Here is a 21,666-nt window from a genome sequence, read left to right as displayed (position 1 = left end):
CGTATCCTCAAGTGTCTTAATCATACGCTCAACCTGTCCGTCTGTCTTGGGATGGAATGTTGTGCTAAGAATTACCTGTGTCCCCAATATTTTCTGGAAAGATCCCTAGCAGTTAGCTGTGAACTTTGAACCTCTGTCTGAAATAATAGATACAGGAACAACATGAAGTCACACTATCTCCTTAATATACAACTTCGCATAATCCTTGGTAGAATAAGTAGTCCTGACAGGTAGAAATTTGCAGACTTTGTTAGCCTACCAATAATTACCCATATCGAATCAAACTTACGTTGAGAACGAGGCAAGCCTGTAATTCCTTGATATCATGATACATTTTCGTTGTCCCTAGATGAATAGAAGAGAAAGAATGATGAACTTCTCCATAATCTGTCAGCGTAGCCCTGCAGCATCCGGAACACACAATCTGCCTCGATATCTGAGAATTCTATCTCCAGTAATCTCAAATTGCAACTTATCCTTCTGAGGAGCTATATCTTTATAATGGACTAGCATGGGGTCCTCATACTGGCACTCTTTAACCTCAGTTATTAATGATGAGGTTGTTGAATCCTGAATAGCAACTCCTGCATCGGCCAAGTCTAATAATCGAACTCCTAGACTAGCCAACCGGTGAAGCTTATGAGCTAACTCGCATTTCTCTGCCCGCAAATAAGATAAGCTACCTATGGATCTGCGGCTAAGGGCATTGGCTACTACATTTTCCTTCCCTGGATGGTATAAAATGTCAACATTATAATCTTTGAATACCTCTAACCATCGCCTCTGACACAAATTCAACTCCTTCTTCTTGAAAATGTACTGAAGTCTCTTATAATCTGTATATATCGACATAAGCACTGTATAAGTAATGCCTTCACATCTTCAGTGCATAAATCACTGCAGCTAACTCTAAATCATGGGTTGGATAATTCTTCGCGTGCTTCCTCAGTTGACTCGAAGCATAAGCGATAACCATACCATGTTGCATCAACAAGAAACCCAATTCAATGCCTGAAGGGTCACAAATAATAACATAACCCTCTGGCCCCTTTAGAAGTGTCAAAACTAGTGCTGAAGTCAATCTGTCCTTCAAATCCGCTCACAAATGTCAGTCCACTGGAACTTAGCTGTTTTTTTAGTCAGCTTTGTCAGTGATGCGGAAAGGGAAGAGAAACCTTCTACAAATATCCTATAATAACATGCCAAACCCACAAAACTATGAACCTCTGTCAGTGTGGTGGGTCTAGGACAATTCTTCACGGCTTCTATCTTCTGCGTATCAACCCTGATGCCCTCTCCTGAAATAATGTGCCCTAGGAAAGCCACTGAGTTCAACTAAAACTGACATTTAGAGAACTTTGCATATAAATTTTTGATCCTGAAGGACTCTAAGTACCGGACGTAAATGTTTTGCATGTTCAACTTATGATTGCAAATAAACTAAAATATCATCGATAGTTACAATAAAAAAATGATCTAGGAAAGGTCTAAATACGTGGTTCATCAAATCCATAAATACTGTTGGGGCATTAGTCAAGCCGAATGACATCACACAAAACTCAAAGTTACCATATCTGGTCCTGAAAGCTGTCTTCGGAATGTCTTTCTCCTTGACCCTAACTTAGTGGTATCCTGATGGAAGATCTATCTTCAAGAAACATCTAGCACCCTGTAATTGGTCAAATAAATTATCAATCCTTGGGAGTGGGTACTTATTCTTTATCGTCACCTTACAAACAACATAGGCGCTCCTCACAGTGATTTACTAGGTCTAAGGAAGTCTTTCTCAAGCAAGTCCTTCAACTGCCCCTTCAACTCAGCAAGTTCCATCATATAAGGAGGAATAGATATCGGCTGAGTATCTAGTAAAACATCTATAGCAAAGTCGATCTCCCACTCTGACGGAAGGGCTGGAAACTCATTAACCACTGGAACAGACTGAAGAGCCGGTTATTCTGCTTATGCATTCTTAACCCGAACTATATGATAAATGCAACATTTTGTGATCATCTTTTTTGCTTTGAGATAGGAAATAAACCTACCTCTCACGAAGCTATATTACCTTTCTATTCCTACACCGGCTCTTCTGGAAATTGAAATAGGACCATCTTTGTTCTGCAATCAATATTAGCATAACAAGGGGCCAACCAGTCTATTCCCATAATAATATCGAAGTACACCATATCTAAATCAATCAAATCAGCTATAGTATGACGATTACAGACTATAACTACTCAACCTCTGTATACACGTCTAGTTATCACGGGATCACCAATAAGTGTAGATACTTCAAAAGGTCTAATCGAATCGGGTTCCACCCTAAACTTACCAGCAATAAAAGGAATAACATATAACAACGTAGAATCTGGAACGATCAATGCATATACATTATAGGAGGAGACTGACAGTATATACTTGTGACAACGTCAGGTGATAACTCAAGATCCTGTTAACCAGCCAATGCATATATGCGATTCTGAGGACAGCTCGAATGAGAAGCTCCACCTCTGCCTCTATCATGACCGCTTGATGTCTGAGAACCCTACCCAAGAAGGCGTACCAATGACAAAGAACCAATTGTAGATCTTGTCGACTGAACTACACCTCTACCACCCCTCAATGTACATTATTGCATAATATGGCCTGGCTGACCGGTGGTATAACACACATCTGAACCCAAACGACACTATCCGCCGTGCAACATACCATACTAGGTACATCACGATAGAGATGGCCTCATTTGGCTAGAACCACCTCTGAACTGGGAACTAAAAACCCTAGAACTATGGCCCGACTCATAATAAATGGGTCTATCAAACTTCAGTCTGGAGAACTGTGAAGGTGCACTAGTCGCTAAATCGGCTGAACACCCAGAGAACTGTTGTTTATGCCCACCCCGATACTCACCAAAAGACACAGAAGATCTAGCTCTCTTGCTCTGACCCCTATCACACTCTCGATCAACCCACTGCTACGGCTGGGGGTGTATTATCCCCTCTAGACGACACTCAGGTCTCATACCACTGGAAAACAACATCTCGTAATTTGTACGAAGCTAATTCTTTTGATTCAGTGTCTGAGCATGCAAACCCGCAATGGTCTCAGCATCCGATCTATAAAATTCTATGGGTCCTCATCTGGTTTCGATCCAAAAAATTTTGGAGGATCAAAATTGATGAAGTCTCAAACCCTAGAACTAACAGCCATATCACCATAACCAGTACCTGTACCCTGACGTTAGGCCCGAACGGTCACTTACTGAGTCAATAACTAAATAGCATTTTGCATTTTCTGGCCTGATGCATCATATCGAGAAACTAGAGGTACTGTAGTTGCAGTTCCCCCGGGATCCTCTGGTACAGAAAGGCTCTAAAAAGACGGAGATGGGGCCTCACTCTGGGACTCGCCCTGGCCCACGACTACTGGTGGCACCTGACTAGTACCCTCATTAGTCGCAGTTTTTCCTTTCTGGATAGCTGAAGCTCTCCTCGTCACAGGCATACGTTATTAGAAAATAAATCCTGATGGTAAGGCTCTATCGCACAATCTATGATAAGAAAGAAGGACAAGCTTCTAAATGCCCTGCAACCTTCTGTTTATAAGTGTGGTACACAACATACCATAAACAAGACTTTGTTAAACACGGCTTATAGACAACCCTAGAATGCAACTGCTCTACTACTAAGTTTGTCATGACCCAAACTGGAGGGCCATGACTGGCACTCGAGCCATACTGGTCCAGCACCGCTAAACTTGCTTTCCTATCATGATCATAAACAAGAGTGGACCTAGGGTCATCGGATGAAAATCTGCTAAATCATATAAGAGATATGCTGAGAAAGGAATGAGCCCAACAAGACATATTATACAACCAAGCCGAACAAAAACTATGCAAGCCGATAAGGGCATCGTGAAATACTATACAGCAAAAATGTGGGCCGAAGAGCCATATAAAGTCTAACTATACCATGACTATCTACAAGGACCATAACTATCTACAAGCCTCTACTAGAGTATATGATATAAAAATGTCGGGACAGGGCTCCGCCATACCCATATGCACACAAAAATATAACATATGAAAAATACAACAGCAACTTTGGAACAAGAGAAGTGCTCCAATAACAGCTGAACAACAACCTAGAGTGCAGATCGTCCACCTTTCTACCTGAACCTGCGGGCATAAAACCAGCCCTCCCAAAAAAGGGACATCAGTTCGAACAAAGTACTGAGTATGTAAGGCATGAAAGTAATATGAAAGAGACATAAGTGAACATAGGATGAAATAAATGCAACATGTATGTCTGAATCGCCTCTATAGGCCAATGATATACAAATATAGTGTGCATGCATGCATAGTATATTTGTATATATGTGTATTCTAATGCCTATCAAGCCTCTTTGGTCATCCCATTGTATCATATCGGCCTCTGTGGGCATCATCATCACCATTGTCATTATCATCATATGACCAGCTCATCAGGTAGTAGTGCGTATATAATGTCATCAACTTCCCCTTATATATGTGTGTGTGTGTGTGTGTGTGTGTGTGTGTGTGTGTATATATATATATATATATATATATATATATATATATATATAGTTCCATGCATGAATATGATAAGAGTGCATCCTGAATATGTTTGAGTGACGTAAGGTCGTTATACCTCCGAACATCATTATGAGATAGCATTTCCATTAGCACGTGACTCTATGAATCTTACTGAATCTAAAGAAAGACATATTGAACATCCTTACTAGAGCCTAAATCAACATGGAACGTCCCTAGCTACTAAGATTAGAATTCATTATAGAGTAGCGTTATGTTTACATTTCGTTCATAAGGATCATGCCTAAAAGCTAGAAAGTTAGCCTTAACATACCTCAAGTCATCCAAGCAATCCAACAACGAGCTTATCACAACTAGAGTTCCAATCCTATAACAAAGGAATACATATACAACTTAGATGGCGCTAGTATATCACGTATATCAATGATAACTTGATTCTAAAGTGAAACGGGCAGCATTTTCCCTGTTTCTTAACCATCACAACACATCCAACTGCCAGCAACACAACAACAACTTCAAATAAGCCTCTTATACTTACTTTACTTCAACAAGTATTACAAGATACACCTTAAACAATCCAATATAAACTCATATACGGTATTTACACATCTCTTATCTACATATCCTTGAAGAAAAATCATAAAAACGGGACAACAACATCAACTACTATCCAACTATAGGGAAATCATCTCAACAATGCAACAACAACATGATTAAAATAGTCCATAAACTCAACATGGTCTCTAATCCGTATTTGAACTTCCTTTTTCACTTTCTTCCTTCAATCAAGTTGAATAACAATCACAAAACCTAGAAAACATATAAATGAGATGAAAATTACCTACCTCCAACTTCAATACCAAAGAGATACTTGAACTCTACTAACCCTAGTGAGCTTTCTAGCATTTGAATCTCTTGATTTTTACTTTTTAATCCTTGATTTCACTTAGGGTTAATCACGTATGTTGGAGAAATTTCTAGAGGTGTTTGGAGTCTGAGAAAATAACGAAAAATGAGATAAAAATAAGGGGGTACAAAATATAACATAAAAAAAAATCTGGCACCGACTTAAATTTACGTTCCACTTTACGGACCGTAAAACTTATACGGCGCGTATAATTAGACAGTAAATCTAATCAGTGACTTACCTCCACTGTAATCGATTTACGGTAGGGGCCAATCAAACATGCAGTCCGTAAATATTATATGTTCTATATACCCAACCATAAAACCCAGCTTTTTCTGAAACATATTCTCGTTGACTCGTTCAACCTTTAATCCTCTCAACTCATACTAAGCATGGACTTAAACCCTCATATGCTCAAGATGAACATGTCTAATCTCACATTTTCTCAAAAATAAATTTGCTTTCAAATCTGTAACAACCAACTTATGAAGAAACTTGATGTATGAAAATACGGAGTGTAATAGTGTCCATGCTGAAGAGGTACCATTCAGACGGTTCTCACATCATTCGTTAGGACTCCATGTCGCTTGATGATAATCTATCTTATGAGGAAGAGCTTATAGTGATCTTGAATAGGCAAGTGAGGAAGTTGAGATCAAAAGAGATTGCTTCAATTAAGGTGCAATGGAAGCACCGTCCTGTTGAGGAGGCCAGATGGGAGACCGAGTCTGATATGCATACCAAATATCCCCAATTGTTTACTGACTTAGGTACTTTTTCCTGGTCATTTTCCTTTATCATTCGAGGATGAATGATTGTTTAATTGGTATCTGATGTAACGACCCGTTTGGCTGTAACGGGTCGTTATTGTACTTTCGACCCATTTACCCTTGTTAACCTTTTCTCTAGTCTTGTTAGTATAATTTTTACCCAGGGAGATGGAATGCACAATTCCCGAGTTAATCAGGTGAGTTTTGTGATGACTTATGAGAAATAGAACCTTAAAGTGAAAAACGGTTGACCGATAATTGAGTTTTGGGTAGACGAACCTTTTTCAAAAATCCGTGAATTGCGTGAGGTCTGGTTTGATTGTGACTTATTAGGATGTTCAATTTGGTTTCCGAGGCACTCAAAAGTGTTTTGGGTTATTGGTTGGAAAGTTAATTTTTGGCCATTGGGTGTTGACCAGGCAAATAGACCTCCGATGGAAATTTCGAGACCACGAGTGAGTCTATAGCATATTTTTATGTATGTGTACATGTTTAGTTTGTATCTCGGAGGTATCGGGTGATTGTAGGGATTTGGTGAAAAACCTGAAAATTCTGGTTTCTAGTGTCTCGCCCCAGTGAGACTGGGTGCACCCCAGTGGACCCGCCTCGGTGATGCCTGGTCCGCTTGCGTGAAAATGTGGATTCCATGGGAATCCACCCCAGCGGATGAAATATCACTGAAGCGGATGCGCAGCAGTGGACTGTCTTTCACTAGAGCGGAAGATGTCATTCCAGAATCATTAAATACTTAAGTTAAACCCTTCATTTCCCATTCCCAAAATTAGTTCTCCAAAGTGTCTCAAGAGCGATTTGAAGTTTTTCTGAGTGGATTCTTCTTGGGTAAGTCTCTCTAAGCTTATTATCCATTTTTTATCTTTCGTAAGCTGAAATCAATAGTGGACATCTAGAAAACTAATTAAAGAAGCTAAGTCTTAACCTTAACTTTGTTAATTGAATTTAGGTTTCAAATGTGAGATTAATTGATGAATTTGACTAATCTAAGCATGAAATTTCATTAATTGGAAACCAGTAGGCTTGAATCTTCCATTTGAGTTAAGAAATTGAACATGGAAAAGCTAGGGTTTATGCCTAATTTGGGGATTTTACTTTGAATGATGAAATTGTTACACCTCGGAAAATTTTCCATTGATGCACAGCGAATAGACTAACGAAGAGCATGAGTATACGGTATTTTGATAAGGAATGACATTCGATGACTCTAGATAAGATTTCAAAGATGTTCGAGATAGGGGAAGAAAGTTGTCAAGAGAAGGCAAGGCATACGATAGGTAACGGAAAAGAATTACGAGTAACGAGTTAACGAGGATCTAATGATGTCTTGGAGAAGAGTGATAACGTCCCTTAGATTGTTATTTAGGTGTTAAACAAGTGTTAAGAAGGTTCCATAAGGATTGGAGAACAAACGAGTCGACGAAAATGAACTTCGGAACACTAGGGATTATACGGCCAAACATACTGGCCGTATAAAATATACGATCCGTATGTTGGACCGTATAATCAGCCCAGAATGACTCATTTCACTGGACCAAACATACGGCTCGTATAAAATGTATGGACCGTATGTTGGTCCGTATATATCTAGTCAGGGACAGATTGGTTCATTAAATAAGGGATCCAAGTTTCATTTCATTTCATTTCCATATCACACCCCTTCTCTCTAAAACATCTCTCTACATTTATTCCACAAGAATTCAAGAGGTATTAGTGATCAACAACATAAACTAAGTGAATCAAGTGTAAGGAAAAACCCATTGAGGATCTTCCAAGTCAAGAAATCTCATTAGAGATGAACTAGGGTTTTGGCTCAAGTGAAGTATTTCCACCCAAGCTTGTTCCTACAACATATAAGGTAAGATTTATGGTATTTCCATGTTGTTTAAGGTATTTGAAAGTTGAAATACTTGGATTGTAGAAGGATATGGAAAAATGGGTCATGAATGTGGAATAGTGCCATTTTGAGTAATAGCTTGAATTGAGTTATGATTCTTGATGTGTTGTGATATGAATATGTTATAAATGATGTTAAAAACGTGAGATAGACATTGTATATGAATGAATGTAAATGTGTGTTATGACCATGGATATGGACAATTAGAAGTGAATTGAGAGGTATGGATAATGTGGATGAATAGAGACCATTGTTATGATATTGTGAATGTGTTATTGACGTTTGGGAGTTGATATCCGATATGGAGGAATGTCGTATAAATAAAGGAGATGTTGTCCGATTTTCTCTAAGTTTTAGTCGTGTATGCTAGCCATCGATTTCTAATGATAGTATGACCTTAATAAAGGAAGAACGTGAGCGTTGAAGGAGAACGTGCAAGTGGTAAAATAGTTGAACGGAAAGGTATGTAAGGATAACTCTTCTTTCATAAGGCATGGTTCTTTGGCCAATCATCTAAATCTTCTATAAGTCTATGATGTCCTCCAAATGAATCTATCTTCAAAAGCTACTAAGCTTATGATTTTTGATATGTATTACGATTGTACTAAGTACATCATATGACGAGTAATCCTATAAGGATAGATGTAATGAACGACGATGATAGCGATAACGATAATGATAACGACGATAATAGCGATGACGATAACGATGAAGATAATGATAGTGATGATAATAGTAAAGATGCTTATAAGCTATTATGTATATGTATCTATGTATGGCTATTATGGAACCCCGAGCTTATAAGGCCGGGTAGAATATGTATATAACTATGTAACATGCGCACACCTCTGCAGATGATACGGATACCCCTGAAGCCTTGGTAGTGCCAGGTATGTGTAACCTTGAGCCTTGGTTGGCCAAGTATGTATGATAACCGAGCCTAGTCATGGTCGGGTATGTGAAACACCGAACCTTCGTGGTCGGGCATGCTATGTAAATGTTATGTATATGCTATAGATATGTATATGATATGAATGTGAATAAGGATATGTATATGGATACGAGTATGGATACGAAATGTAAATGTGTACGGATATGAGTACGGACACGGATATGGATGTATGTACACGAATACGCGCTAGAAATGGAAAGTCCCTATGAAAGGCAAGTAAGTCCTTATAACGTTGATACTGCTATCTCCCATCTTATGCTATTTCTCATGTTGCTTATTATACTCCTATATTGACATTGATCATGCTTTACATAGTCAGTACATTCTTCGTATTGACGTCCTTTTGTTTGTGGATGCTGCGTCATGCCCGCAGGTGCCCAGGGAGACAGACTTGGCCCATAGCTACATTTCTCAGGGACTACATAGCGGAGCTCCATTTCATTCGGAGTTATAGCTTTTGGTATTGATTCTTTTGTGTACATAATTATGGGCATAGCGGGGTCTTGTCCCGCCTATATGATATGACACACTCTTCTTAGAGGCTCGTAGACATGTGTATATGGTTAGATGTGTTTGGCCTTGTCGGCCTATATTTTGGATTTCATTTTGTTAGCCTCGTCGGCTTATGTACATTGATATGGGCATATATGTTAATGATGATATAAAGGTATTGTTGTCCAATGGAACTAGTATGATTGACAAATGGAAATGTATGATATAGTATGTGGCTCACCTAGATGTAAGTGTAAAGGTATGATAAGAGGCGCCCGGGTGGGCTAGCACCGGGTGCCCGTCGCGGCCCTCCAGTTGGGTCGTGATAGAAATTGATCAATACTTGAGCTAAATTAGCAATTGGAGAGTAGAATTGGACTTCTATAATGCTGTGTTACCTATTCCATCTTTGAAATATTCGTTTTACCCTTATGGGCTCGATTTCCCTCCTTTCCTTAGTTGATTTTGATTCGAACGAATGTATAGCAACATAGGTACTGTTGTTTCCTATTTCTAACTTAGAATTCAATAATGGCTAGACTTTGAGTATTCGGAGGCTCTTCGGAATGGCAAGGCTCAGATCGAATTATTTAGCAGCAAGGTAGGTTACGGTTTACCTTTTGGTTGGACTCAGTTAGCGAAGCATATGTAGAGTTAGTTATTTATGGAGAAAGCATGCAATGCCTTTGGGTATGAAGTTGGATTGGAATAATTAGGTTGGTATTGTTGTTGATTTTGTGGGCTTGTCGCCTATTTGTTGTGTTCTTGCTTGTTTCCCTGTGTGTGGTATTGGACTTGTTACTTAGTTGCCATATTGTGGTTGTGATACGGTTGTCTCTTACTAATCTTGATATTATCATAGATAAAGGGAAGAACTTGATTCAGTATTAATATTTTGATATGTGTCCATGTAGAGGCACGATTGAGATTTGATATGATTACACCTGGGATTCATATTATGCATTGCATTCATACTCATTTCCATGATACATTTATATGAATTCTTAATAGTACTGATGATGATAAGTGAGAAGGAAACATCCGATACTTTGGACAGAATTGATATAGTAGCCATCTCTAGGCTATGTGCGGAATGGCTAGTGATATGGAAGCCACCTCTGGGCTGTGTGCAGAGTGACTGGTGTTGTAGAAGTCATCTTTGGGCATTGTGCGGAGTGACTAATATATGAACTTCGCGAGTCCTCCATGAGTCATGACTATCGTGATGTGGAGGTTATCCGTCGGTGGCATATGTGTAAGGAGATAGACATTTGGCCAGTACATATCATTGCATTGCATATGCACTCGTTACTTTATTCATATATTACATTGATTCTGCCTTGATATTCCTACCACTTGTGTTATTTTTTCTTGGACTATTTCGTAATTGTACTTGATTGCTAGCATGTCTATCTTCAGTTCTTTCTTTATATGTTATCTAACTATTGTCAGCCTATAATACCTATCGGTACATAATGTTTGTACTGATACTACCTTGTTCTACTCTTTTTCTGAGTGCAGAGTTAGTGACAGGCTCCACATCTACACCTCGAGAGTGATGCCTAGGCCAGGCTTATGAGTGTCCAAGGTGAGCATCTGCTGAGTCCGCTATCCTTAGACTCTTCTATCCTCTATCTTTATTTATTCCTATTCTTAAACAAATACTTATTTTCAAACTTATATTTACTAGACATTTGTACTTAGATGCTTTTGTACTATTCAGACCAGATTCGGGCGTTGTATATTTAGATTTTGCAAAATAATCTATTTATGATTTTAGACTTCTATTGCTTCTAATTTACTATTTATGTTTTTTGGATGATTGAATAAGGGACGGGTTCGCCTACTAGGTTGGAAAGGGTAGGGGCCTGCACGATCAGTGATTTGGGGCTTGACACATAGTTTGGGGCTGGTGGAGTATGTCTGTGTGGTTATAAAAGATCTTGTTACAGGGACCAACCTTGGAAGGTGCGCAAGAAAGATTAATGGAATCAGAATATTCTACCGAATTAGAGTGGGCTGTGATTGGTGGTTATAGCTAAAGGTTTTGGGGAATCAATTGATTGCGTTCAGAGGTGTGGTTATATCAAATCAGAGAATTCAAGAAGAGAATGTTCTTGTATGCGGGGATCAGTTATGGAAGAAATTTCGGGTATGAAGGAATCAAAATTTGGGTATTTGCGCTAAGTTAAACGTAGCTTGATTGATAAGGTGCACAGGTGGTATTATCGGCGTATATCTTGCCTATGGAGACTGTCATGAGGTTTTGTGATAGAGATTCTTTAGATTCCTATTGGTTTTCGTGCTTTTCAATATTCTCAGTTTAAGGATGAACGGTTGTTTGATTGGCATTTGATGTAACGATTCATTTGGTCGTTATTGCGTTTCGACCCTTTTACCCCTGTTAACTTTGCCCCTAGCCTCATTAGAGCGTGTTTGACTCGTGGGGATAAATAACGTGGTTCCTGAGGTGATTGAAATTGGTTTGAAGAGTTTAGAAGCCCTTAAGTTGAATAAGCAAAAACGTGTTGACCAATAGTTGACTTTTTGGTATTTGTGTTCATTTGTGAGTTCTGTCGGTCCCATTAGGTCTGGATGATTGATTATGACTTGTTAGGCTGGATGGTTCGATTCCCGAGGCACCCGGGGGAGTTTTGGGATATTGGATCGAAACCTTATTTTTGGGAGTTCGGTGATGACCCGGTCAAGATGACCGCTTTTGGGAATTCTGAGTGCGCGGGTGAGTATGTAGCATGTTTTTGCATATGGTTGCATGTCCAGTTTGGATCCAAGAGGTCTCATATGGATGTCGGGATTTTTGGTTGAAACTTGGTGAAAACCAGATTTTCTAGTTTCGAAATGGCTAGCCTCCGCGTGAGTGTTTCTGCCTATGCGGGTCCATCTAAGTGGGACTTGGCCCACAAAAGCGAGTGCTATGTCATTTAATGAAGTCCGCCTCAGCAGACTGTTATCCGCCAAGGCAAGATCGCGTAAGCAGAATTGTGTCCGCGGGAGCGAAAATCGTTGAACCAGAAAGCTTTTTATTTCCCATTTTAAACCATTTCTTCCCCATTCACAAAGTTGAAACCCTAAAGAGTTTTGGAGATGGATTGAGGAGCTTTAGAGTTGAATCATCTTTGAGTAAATTCCCTTGGCCTTGATCTACCTTGATTTATGTTTATTTACTTTCTAAGTTAGGACCTATGATTAATGGGATTAGTTGGGGAACCTTGTGAATTAGTAGACGTTAAGCTTGTAGCTTTATTTTGTTTGAGAAATTGATTATAGCATGTTAGGGTTTTATCCTAAATTGGGGGTTTATTATCTAATGTTGGAATTGATGATTAATTAAGTCTATTTAGCAATTGGGGAATGGTATTGAACTTCTTGAATATTGAGTTATCGTTTTTAATCTTGAAATTCCCATTTTGCCTTGTCGGCCTGATTTCCTCTTTAAAGTCTAATCTTCGATTCGAATAAGTCTATAGTAGGGCTGGGCATAAATACCGAAAACTGAAAAACCGAACCGAACTAGTTTGGTTCGGTGTTTGGTGTCCATCATCAAAAAACCGAAACCGAAATAGCCGAACCGAAGTTTGATAAAACCGAACCGAAAAAACGAACGCGCACCGAAATTTAATATGTTACCCAAAAAAATTAAAATAGTCCAGGCCTATTAAGTTTAAAGCAAAAAAAAAACCAATTGTAATAAGTCCTCTTTTGCCTTTGTATCCCTAATTTTCCACTTCAATTGAAAAAATCAAATATCCTTAATAAAGAAAGGTAACTAGGATGTCTCTTTAGGATTAATGTATGTCCTTTATGTTTTTTCATAATTATTCTTACGGTATGTATATAACACCTAGTAATCCTATGTCATGATTATAGTTTTCTGTTCTTGTGTATCCTGTTTGTTTGATTTTGATTTCAATTTATCAGTTTTATGTTTTATTGCTTTTGAGAATATGAATTAGTGTCAATGGAATCGCTTCTAATATTATATTAAAAAACCCGAATTGAAAAAACCGAAACCGAACCGAACCGAACCGAACTTTAAAAAACCGAAACCGAAAGAACCGAACTGAATTAGTTTGGTTTGGTGTTTGGTGTCCACCTTCAAAAAACCGAACCCGAAATGGCCAAACCGAAGTTTGATAAAACCGAACGCCCACCGCTAGTCTATAGCAATATGGGTAGCCTTAGTATCCTTTTGTATCTTAGACTACGATGTTGAGTAGCCGTTGATTATTCAAAAGCTCCTCGGAAGCGCAAGGCTCACATTTGATTATTTGTGGCACCAGCTCAGCATTAAGGTAGGTTATGGCTTACCTGACTTTGATTAGTGAAATGTATGTATGCGTAGAATTGACTAGAGAAAGCATGATTAGGTCTTCAGACATGATGTTGGGATGGATATACTCTCAGGTTGGTATGACTTTTGATTCTGTGTGCTTGTCGCCCTTATTTTATGCATTGTTACATGTGTTGTACTTGTTGATGTTATTGGGTGATATGATATGATATGATAGATTCACTATGATGATTAAAACTCTATGTCATTTCCATTTCCATGGTTGTTGTGATTTATACAAGTCTTATTATAGTTATGGTGCTTTGTGATCTCCAGAGCATATTCATTGGCCTTGATTGCATTGATTTCTCATTCTTGCATTCATACATTCATGCATGATGGAAATGTTATGAAGCACAGTGTGATGAATGAATCGTGGAACAATTGACAAAAAGATTTTGGAAACATATGATAGAAAGTGAAAGATAAAAGTCACTTCTAAGATTTTTACGGAGTGGGTAGTTTTGTGAAAGTCACCTCTGGGCTTTATGTGGAGTGGCTAGTTTTGTGAAAGTCATCTCTGGGCTTTGTGCGGAGTGGATGGTATTGTGAAAGTCATCTTTGGGCTTTGTACGGAGTGGCTGGTATTGTTAAAGTCATCTCTTGGCTTTGTGCGGAGTGGCTGGTACATGGACGCCATGGGGCCCCTGCAGGTTATGACTGTCGAGATGTCAATATTCCGTCCGGAGCATGTGTGTACAAATTGAGATATTGGCCATTGCATTGCATGGCGTCCATTTCATTGCATTCCATACATCATCATCACTTTTTACATCGATTAACTGGATTTGTTGGTTGTATTTGTGAATATGATTACTATGAGGAAAAATTTGGAAACTTCGCAGACTCGTGTTTAGGTGCTTCACCTTAGGTGATGATTAGGTTATGTGATATCATGTGACTTGAGTGATTATGATGTGCCTATCTGTTTATCTTGTTGATTTAGTGCCTTATATGAGTAAACCAATCTTAGTCAGCCTATGATACTTACCTCTACTTCTTGTTTGTATTGATGCTACCTTCCTACATTCCTTTCTGAGTGCAGAGTTTGTTACAGATTCCATATCAGCCCTTGTGTGTGAGTTTCCCGAGCCAGTTAGTTAGAGTTTCTAGGGTGAGCCATGTTCCGATCCGCTGCCCGAAAAACTCTTCTATCATGATATGTGTCCCTCGTATTCAAGACAGAATTGTTCACACTTGATGTATTTCTACTATTCAGACTTATCCACTTACTTAGTAGCTCTTGTACTACGACTTGACCAGATTCTTTGGGTAGTTGATGTATTTCTGCACTTATATACTTATATGATATGGTGACTGCTTAGATAATTTTGTTTCTTTGTTATGCTTTAACTAGATTGTTGAATAAGAGAAGGATTCGCCTACCAGGGGGATTAGCATGGGCGCCTGCTCGACCCACGAGTTGGGTAGTGATAGCTAGATAGGTGTATCTGGGCTTATCACAACAAATGAGGCTTGTTGAGTAAGTATCTCTGAATTAGTTATAAATTATAGATTTAACGTCATATTTGTTGTGTGTGCAGTTCCCAACAGAGTCATTAAATCCAATAATTCGATTTTTCCTATTTCTTTAGATGGTTGAGAAATGGCAGAATTTAATGTTAGCGTCTCTCTTATTTAACCTTTGTACTCTTTAGTAGAGTTTCTAAAAATCTTCCTCACTTTTCAGAATATCATTATAATCATTAATAAGCAACACTACAACATCATTTTGCCAAATCCTTTTCAGCTAACAGGACTTGGTCATATTTTTTTCTCTTTTGTTGGTATCTATGTGAAAGGATTACAACTACAACAAATAATATTGAAATGGTGGCAAGCCCCTGTGACTGGGAGGCTTAAACCAATTTTTCAAGCATTACCTGCTATAGTTGTATGGGAACAGTGGAAGAGAAGAAATTCAATCAAACATGGAGGGCATAAATGTTATATCCCGCATTTTCAGAGCATGAGCGTGACACGTGCTTCCTCAAAAAATTGACAATCATGTTGTTGCTACATAATTTAAACTCACGTTGATAGTGTTGTATCCCGTATTTTTGAACGTCGGATTATTTGTAAGCTGAGGTGGGGCCCACACGTCAAGATTTTTTTTGGAACATGTGACAAGTTATATGAATCACATATGTAATGTTAAACACAACTCATGAAGGACCCTTGGGCCAAATCAAAGTGGAAGCCCTCCAAACGAATATTTTTAAGAAAACGTTTTCGGGTGACCTGACTTTGAGGGGCCAAAACGGTATTATAAGTTTGGAATTTGGAAAACTACCAAGAAATAGAAGTTTTAGATAATTGAATTAGCTTTCCAACCATAGGTCGTGGGTTCCCAGGTGACGTCGGTACAAGGAGATATGGACGTTTTAAGGTCGAACGGTCAGTGGGCTAGGCCCAACTCGGGCCCAACCGGGTTAGGCCCATGACAAAAAAAAAAAAGAGGCCCAATAGGGGCCATCCGGCCATGGTCCATAAAAAGTACCCAAGCCCAAGTGAATTTTTCCATGTGATGAATTAATAAAAGGACCATTTAATCATCATATTACACATAGAACATTCAAGAGAAATTGAAAAGGAGAAAAACAAAAAGAAGAAGAGCAAGAGTTGAAGGCCATTCGGCCAAGAACTCCAAAATTTGACCCCTCAAAATCTTGTCCCAAAAATTATTTTCTTGTGGTATTCCTACTAATTCAAGGGTCCTCTACTACGTGGTATAGTTATTCCGGAAGATAAGTCGCTTGTTTCATAGAATTGGCACTTTGGTCAAGTGAAGAAGTTAGGAAGAAAAGGTAAGAATTAATTCCTTTTTATGTGATATGAAGGTTTTATTTATGTTGTGGAATGTAGAAAGGAGAAGAATTCATGAAAATATGGAAGTTGCATGATGAATATATATATATATATATATATATATATATATATATATATATATATATATAGCCGTGGGTATGTATGTGTGTAGAAGGATGAACCAATTTTATTTGTTATGTTAATTGTGTTGTTGAAGCCTTGTAATGGAAATGGAAGGAAATGGTTCAAGTTGGTATGGAAAATTGTTGAAAATGATTATAGGAAATTATGTGATTTTAATGTAGTTTTTATGTAATTATGGAAGTGAAGTCTAAATGTGAATTATTATGTTAGTTGGTGGATTTGGAGGGATGTAAGTCCATATTAGCATGAAAGGTTGGTTGTTAAGTTGTTATGGGAAGTTTTGTGATTTTATGGTAGATTTATGTAATTATGAAAATGAAATTGTTAAGGTGCAAATTATGATTATTGTTAATGAAATTGGAAGATGAAAATGTGTTATGAATATTTATGTCGAAAATTAGAAGTTTCGGATGAATTATGGTTTTGGTGGAATTTTTGTATATTTTGTAAATATTTTGTAGAATGATATGAAATGCTTCCGAATTGTATTGGAATGATCTTGATTAATAAATGGATATGAAAACATTGATATTAGTTTGGAAGTGCGAAGTTAGATTGGGAGTTGTCGCACTATGTTGGAAAGAAGAATATTTATGCTAGAATGTGTTTTGTAGTGATTGTTGATGTTGTGGGTGTTGTTGTTGGTTATTTTGGCCAAGTTAAAATCTCGGGGATGTTGAATTTATAGGGGAGATGCTGCCCAAATTTCTGTAGAAAAGTGTTAATTTAAGATTCAAGTCTTATAGTTAACATTTGGTAATTGCGACCAATTGTAGATTTTGGAGGAAACAGGAATTGAGTTTGGAGAGGCGCAAGGAGCGAATAAGGTATGTAAAGCTTTACCTTTCCTTCTTTTGGCATGTCTTAGACTTAATAGGTTTGGATACGAGCCTCGGGGACAACTCTATCTCTAGAAATTCGAGTTTGAATTTACCTCTTTTTCATTCAATAGAATTGAATTAAGTACTTCATGCCTTGTTGAGACAATTGCCTAAACATCTATAATTTGCCCAAACGGAACCGGATTACACTAAAACCTTCATAAGTGGCTCCATAAAGTTTTATGTACGTAATTTGGGTGCGCCACCTCAGTTGACCCGAGGTGGGCCTACTATTTCAAATTTTCTCCTTTTGTGCTATTGATTTGTTTTCAAGCAATATTTAAAGGAAATCTCTAGTTATTGTTCTGTCTACTAAAAGGTAATTGTTTTAATTATTCCATTAAGTCCTACGATATATTTGACATATACAGACGATCTCAAAAGGTTTTGTTTTGACATAATCTATCGGAATATCCGAAAGGTACGTACTGCGACCCTCGCCTAATTTCTTTTCTAAATGACCTATTGTTCGGACTATTCTATTGAGTCTTCGTAAATGTTTTATGATGCATATAGTTTCTCACTACTCCACTCGTGGACACCTCAATGTTTCCCTCACTGAGCCCGGGCCGGGATATGTTATCACGCGTATTCCACTGCATTGTTCGCCATGCCTCGATGTGAGGGGACAGGTATACATGTACATGGGTTGCGGAGTATCCTGTGCCATGTACACACATTCTGGTATATGATGATATGATATGATATGGCCATCTGATATGTTTGATATGTGCACATTCTGATATGATATGATATGTTACGGAGCTAATCCCTACTCTAGAGTATGCTGTGTTGTGGCGCCAGTGACGGGGTGGCGACCACGTTCTGTTCACCGTGTCCCATAATGGGGCCGGATATGGCATATGTTCCGACATGCATTACCTGTGTTCTGTGAGTAAGTATTTTGATATTCCGGTTATTGCAATTATTTTTCTGTACTCCCTGCTCAGATTATGATTCTGTTTATTGTACCTTATGCTTTACATACTCAGTACATATTCCGTACTGACCCCCTTTTCTTCGGGGGATGCGTTTCATGCCGCGCAGGTACACCCAGATGATGTGGAGTTACTATAGAGGATGTCCCAGTAGAGTTGGCAAGCTCCATTTGCTCCTGGAGTGCTGCCGAGTCAGAGTTCGTACGTGTGATTCTTCTGGATTGATGTAGAGACTTTGCAAACAGAGTCGTGGGTATAGTATGTCAGTTGTGTATGCGGCTTCATCAGCCGATATGTCATTCTGTATTATGTGTTAAATTCTGTATGATTATAGATTCTGTTTGATTCTGAAAGCATCGAACAACCATATTTTGAGAATTTATTATATATTTTATTTTTATCTGATTTAAAAAGTCTACTAAGATGATGAGTGTCCCAAAGGTCTGTGGGTTCGCTCGGCTTCGGATATGGGGCCGGGTGCCCATCACACCCTAGCGGAATTAGGGTGTGACAATAAATCTGTGGTTGGAGTCATTTATCAGGTGTACTTAACAATTCAAAGACTGGTGCAAGTTAGGAATCCTTCTATGAAAAAGGTCCCACACAGATGGAGAGATATGATATAAGTATTAGAGGAAGGAACAACTAGATTGAAGGTCACTAAGGTACTATGGAAATTCCCTCCGGAGAGATAGATTATGTGCAATACAGATGGGGCATCCAGAGGAAATCCTGGTAGGAGTTCTTATGGTTTTTGCTTAAGGAACAATTCAGGAGATCTAATGTATGCTCAGGCTGAAGAGATTGGTTACACTTCAAACATTGAGGCTGAAACTATAGCAATTTTGGAGGCAATCAAGTATTGTAAAAGAAAATATTTACATTTCATTATAATACAGACTGACTCCAAATTGTTAACACAGATTCTTTCAGATGAATGAAAACCACCTTGGAATATACTTGAATGGGTGGAGGAAATTGTTGAAATGAGCAGAGATATACAAATCAGATATGAGCACATGTTAAGGGAAGGGAATAAATTTGTAGATTCCCTAGCAAACCAGGCCTTGGACAAGGGAAATTTGAGATACTATAGTTTTATGGAAATGGAGGTGGAACAAAGAAAGATCATTAAGAGTGATAAATCCCAAATACTTTACCTGAGGATTAGAACTATAATTTAACAAATACCATGGAGAACATACATAAGGGGATGACAGAAATGTCAACACAACTTACTACAAGGAAGAGCAAAGGAAAGTCACATAAAAACCACACAAAGGGCATCAGAATACACAAAAAGCAGGAAGATTTACACATTGAGAAAAAGCAGAACACAAAAATGACTCTCAGATCTGGGTATAGACAAAATTCATCATCTATTGTGAACAATCAGAGAAATCGAAAGGCAAATCACATAGGAAAAGATTGCACAACAAATAACCAAACAAACAAACACCAACATGAAAGGGGTTCTGCGAAATATGCAAAAGAGATGAAGAAGAGCTTACCGGAGCGAATACAAGAGGGTTTGAGCAAAAGAACACTTGATCATTTGTAGGAGAGCTCCGATTTGGGAATCAACCACAGTACTAACAAGAAGAGGAAAATCATGAAGAAGAGTGGGATATTGAGATTTCGACCAGAACAACAACAGATAAACAATAAGTGGAAGGTTATCTTGCTTGAGGTGGAACAACAACGATGGAAATTGCAGAGAATCAGCAACAACGATCGGAGGAGCTTCACTGTTGGAGTTCACCTCAGATGGAGGAGACAACATAGTTTAGGAAAGTACCAATGTTTTAGGGCTTTTACATGTTTTAGTAGCTTTCAACTTTTAGTCCATGCATTTTTGTTTTTTGCATTTCTGTACTTCTGCTGGACCTTTTTGATTTAATAAATACAAAATAGTCCCATGGGACTATAATTTTTTTTTAAAAAAAAAAATCATTAATAAGCTTTCCTTCTAGGTCATAGTGGAAATTATTTTTTTGGTTTGGGTCCATTTTTTGAATGCCCGCGATTCTCTTGAAGAGGATTTTTTCCTGTGGAAGATATTCCCAAAAGTTTCTTTATTCTAGTGTCGTGCATGTTTGGTAAAGTCAGTGATGGTTCTAAAGTATTCAAAATTATTGTACAAATGGTGATCCACAAGGGGGTTGAAATTAGGAGTCTAAGCCACATGGTTTCAAATTGAAAAAGAGGTTTGGGTTTCCTATAGTTTTGTCAGTGTTAAGAATGATAAGACAATGGTTAGAGTGAGTACGCGGTAGATGGGTGACAGTATTTTCAAGGAATAATTCAACCAATCATAATTTGCAAAGAATTTGTCCAAGTGTTCTAAAATAATATTGTCTCTTTTTTCCTTTTGTTCGTCCAGGTGTATTTACTTCCGGTAAAACCCAGATCTATCATTTTCGTACTGTCTAAGCATTCTATAAAAGCCGCAATTCTATTATTATTATTAGGGTTACCCCTATATTTTTCAGTGGTTGAGATGACTTCATTCAAGTCTCCACAAAGAAGCCAAGGTCAAGGTTGTTGTCTTGTTTTGCCTACTGCCTTTAGGTTTTCCCAAAAAAAAAATAAAAAAAATCCTATTGTTAAATAGTGTGCTTGCATAAATTAAGGAAAGCAACCAAGATGGTGAAGATGGGTTGACCTGCACATTCACATGAATTCCTTGGTCCGTGATGGCGACTGGATCTATGGTAACTTGATTGCTTTTCCACATGAACGCCACACCGCCAAAGAAGCCATTTGCACGGATTTCAAACATATCTGTAAATTTGATAAATTCCAACAGATCATCATGGTTATCCATTTTTGTTTCAATGGGACAGACATAGATGGGTTGTTCCATTCAACTATTGCCTTAAAGTTTCTCCAAAAATTGGGGTTGTTACAACCCCTGCAGTTCCATAGAAGCCCTTTCATTTCT

The 21,666-nt window shown here is 38.2% G+C and overlaps 1 protein-coding gene across 1 annotated transcript; it reads right to left on the bottom strand.

The window, feature by feature from the left end:
* Positions 1-3,881: 3,881 nt before the first annotated feature.
* On the bottom strand, positions 3,882-20,525 carry LOC132613473 (uncharacterized). The gene is made up of 3 exons (XM_060327491.1): positions 20,234-20,525; positions 4,884-4,937; positions 3,882-4,174 (listed from the first exon to the last, which is right to left on the bottom strand). Exons 1-3 carry the CDS (start codon positions 20,503-20,505, stop codon positions 4,165-4,167), a joined length of 336 nt encoding a protein of 111 aa, XP_060183474.1. The 5' UTR covers positions 20,506-20,525; the 3' UTR covers positions 3,882-4,164.
* Between the last annotated feature and the right edge of the window lie 1,141 nt (positions 20,526-21,666).

This window comes from Lycium barbarum, chromosome 10 (genome assembly GCF_019175385.1).
Source record: "Lycium barbarum isolate Lr01 chromosome 10, ASM1917538v2, whole genome shotgun sequence".
Taxonomy (NCBI): domain Eukaryota; kingdom Viridiplantae; phylum Streptophyta; class Magnoliopsida; order Solanales; family Solanaceae; genus Lycium; species Lycium barbarum.
The sequence above is the reverse complement of the archived record's forward strand: the minus strand, read 5'-3'. Positions and strand labels throughout refer to the sequence as shown.

Excerpts from the sequence above, each read along its gene's own strand:
- LOC132613473 (XM_060327491.1), bottom strand. The coding sequence starts at position 20,505 with ATGTTGTCTCCTCCATCTGAGGTGAACTCCAACAGTGAAGCTCCTCCG. Across the intron at positions 4,938-20,233 it reads ACCCTCTTGTATTCGCTCCG|GATTGGAACTCTAGTTGTGA; the intron begins GTAAGCTCTTCT and ends CCTTTGTTATAG.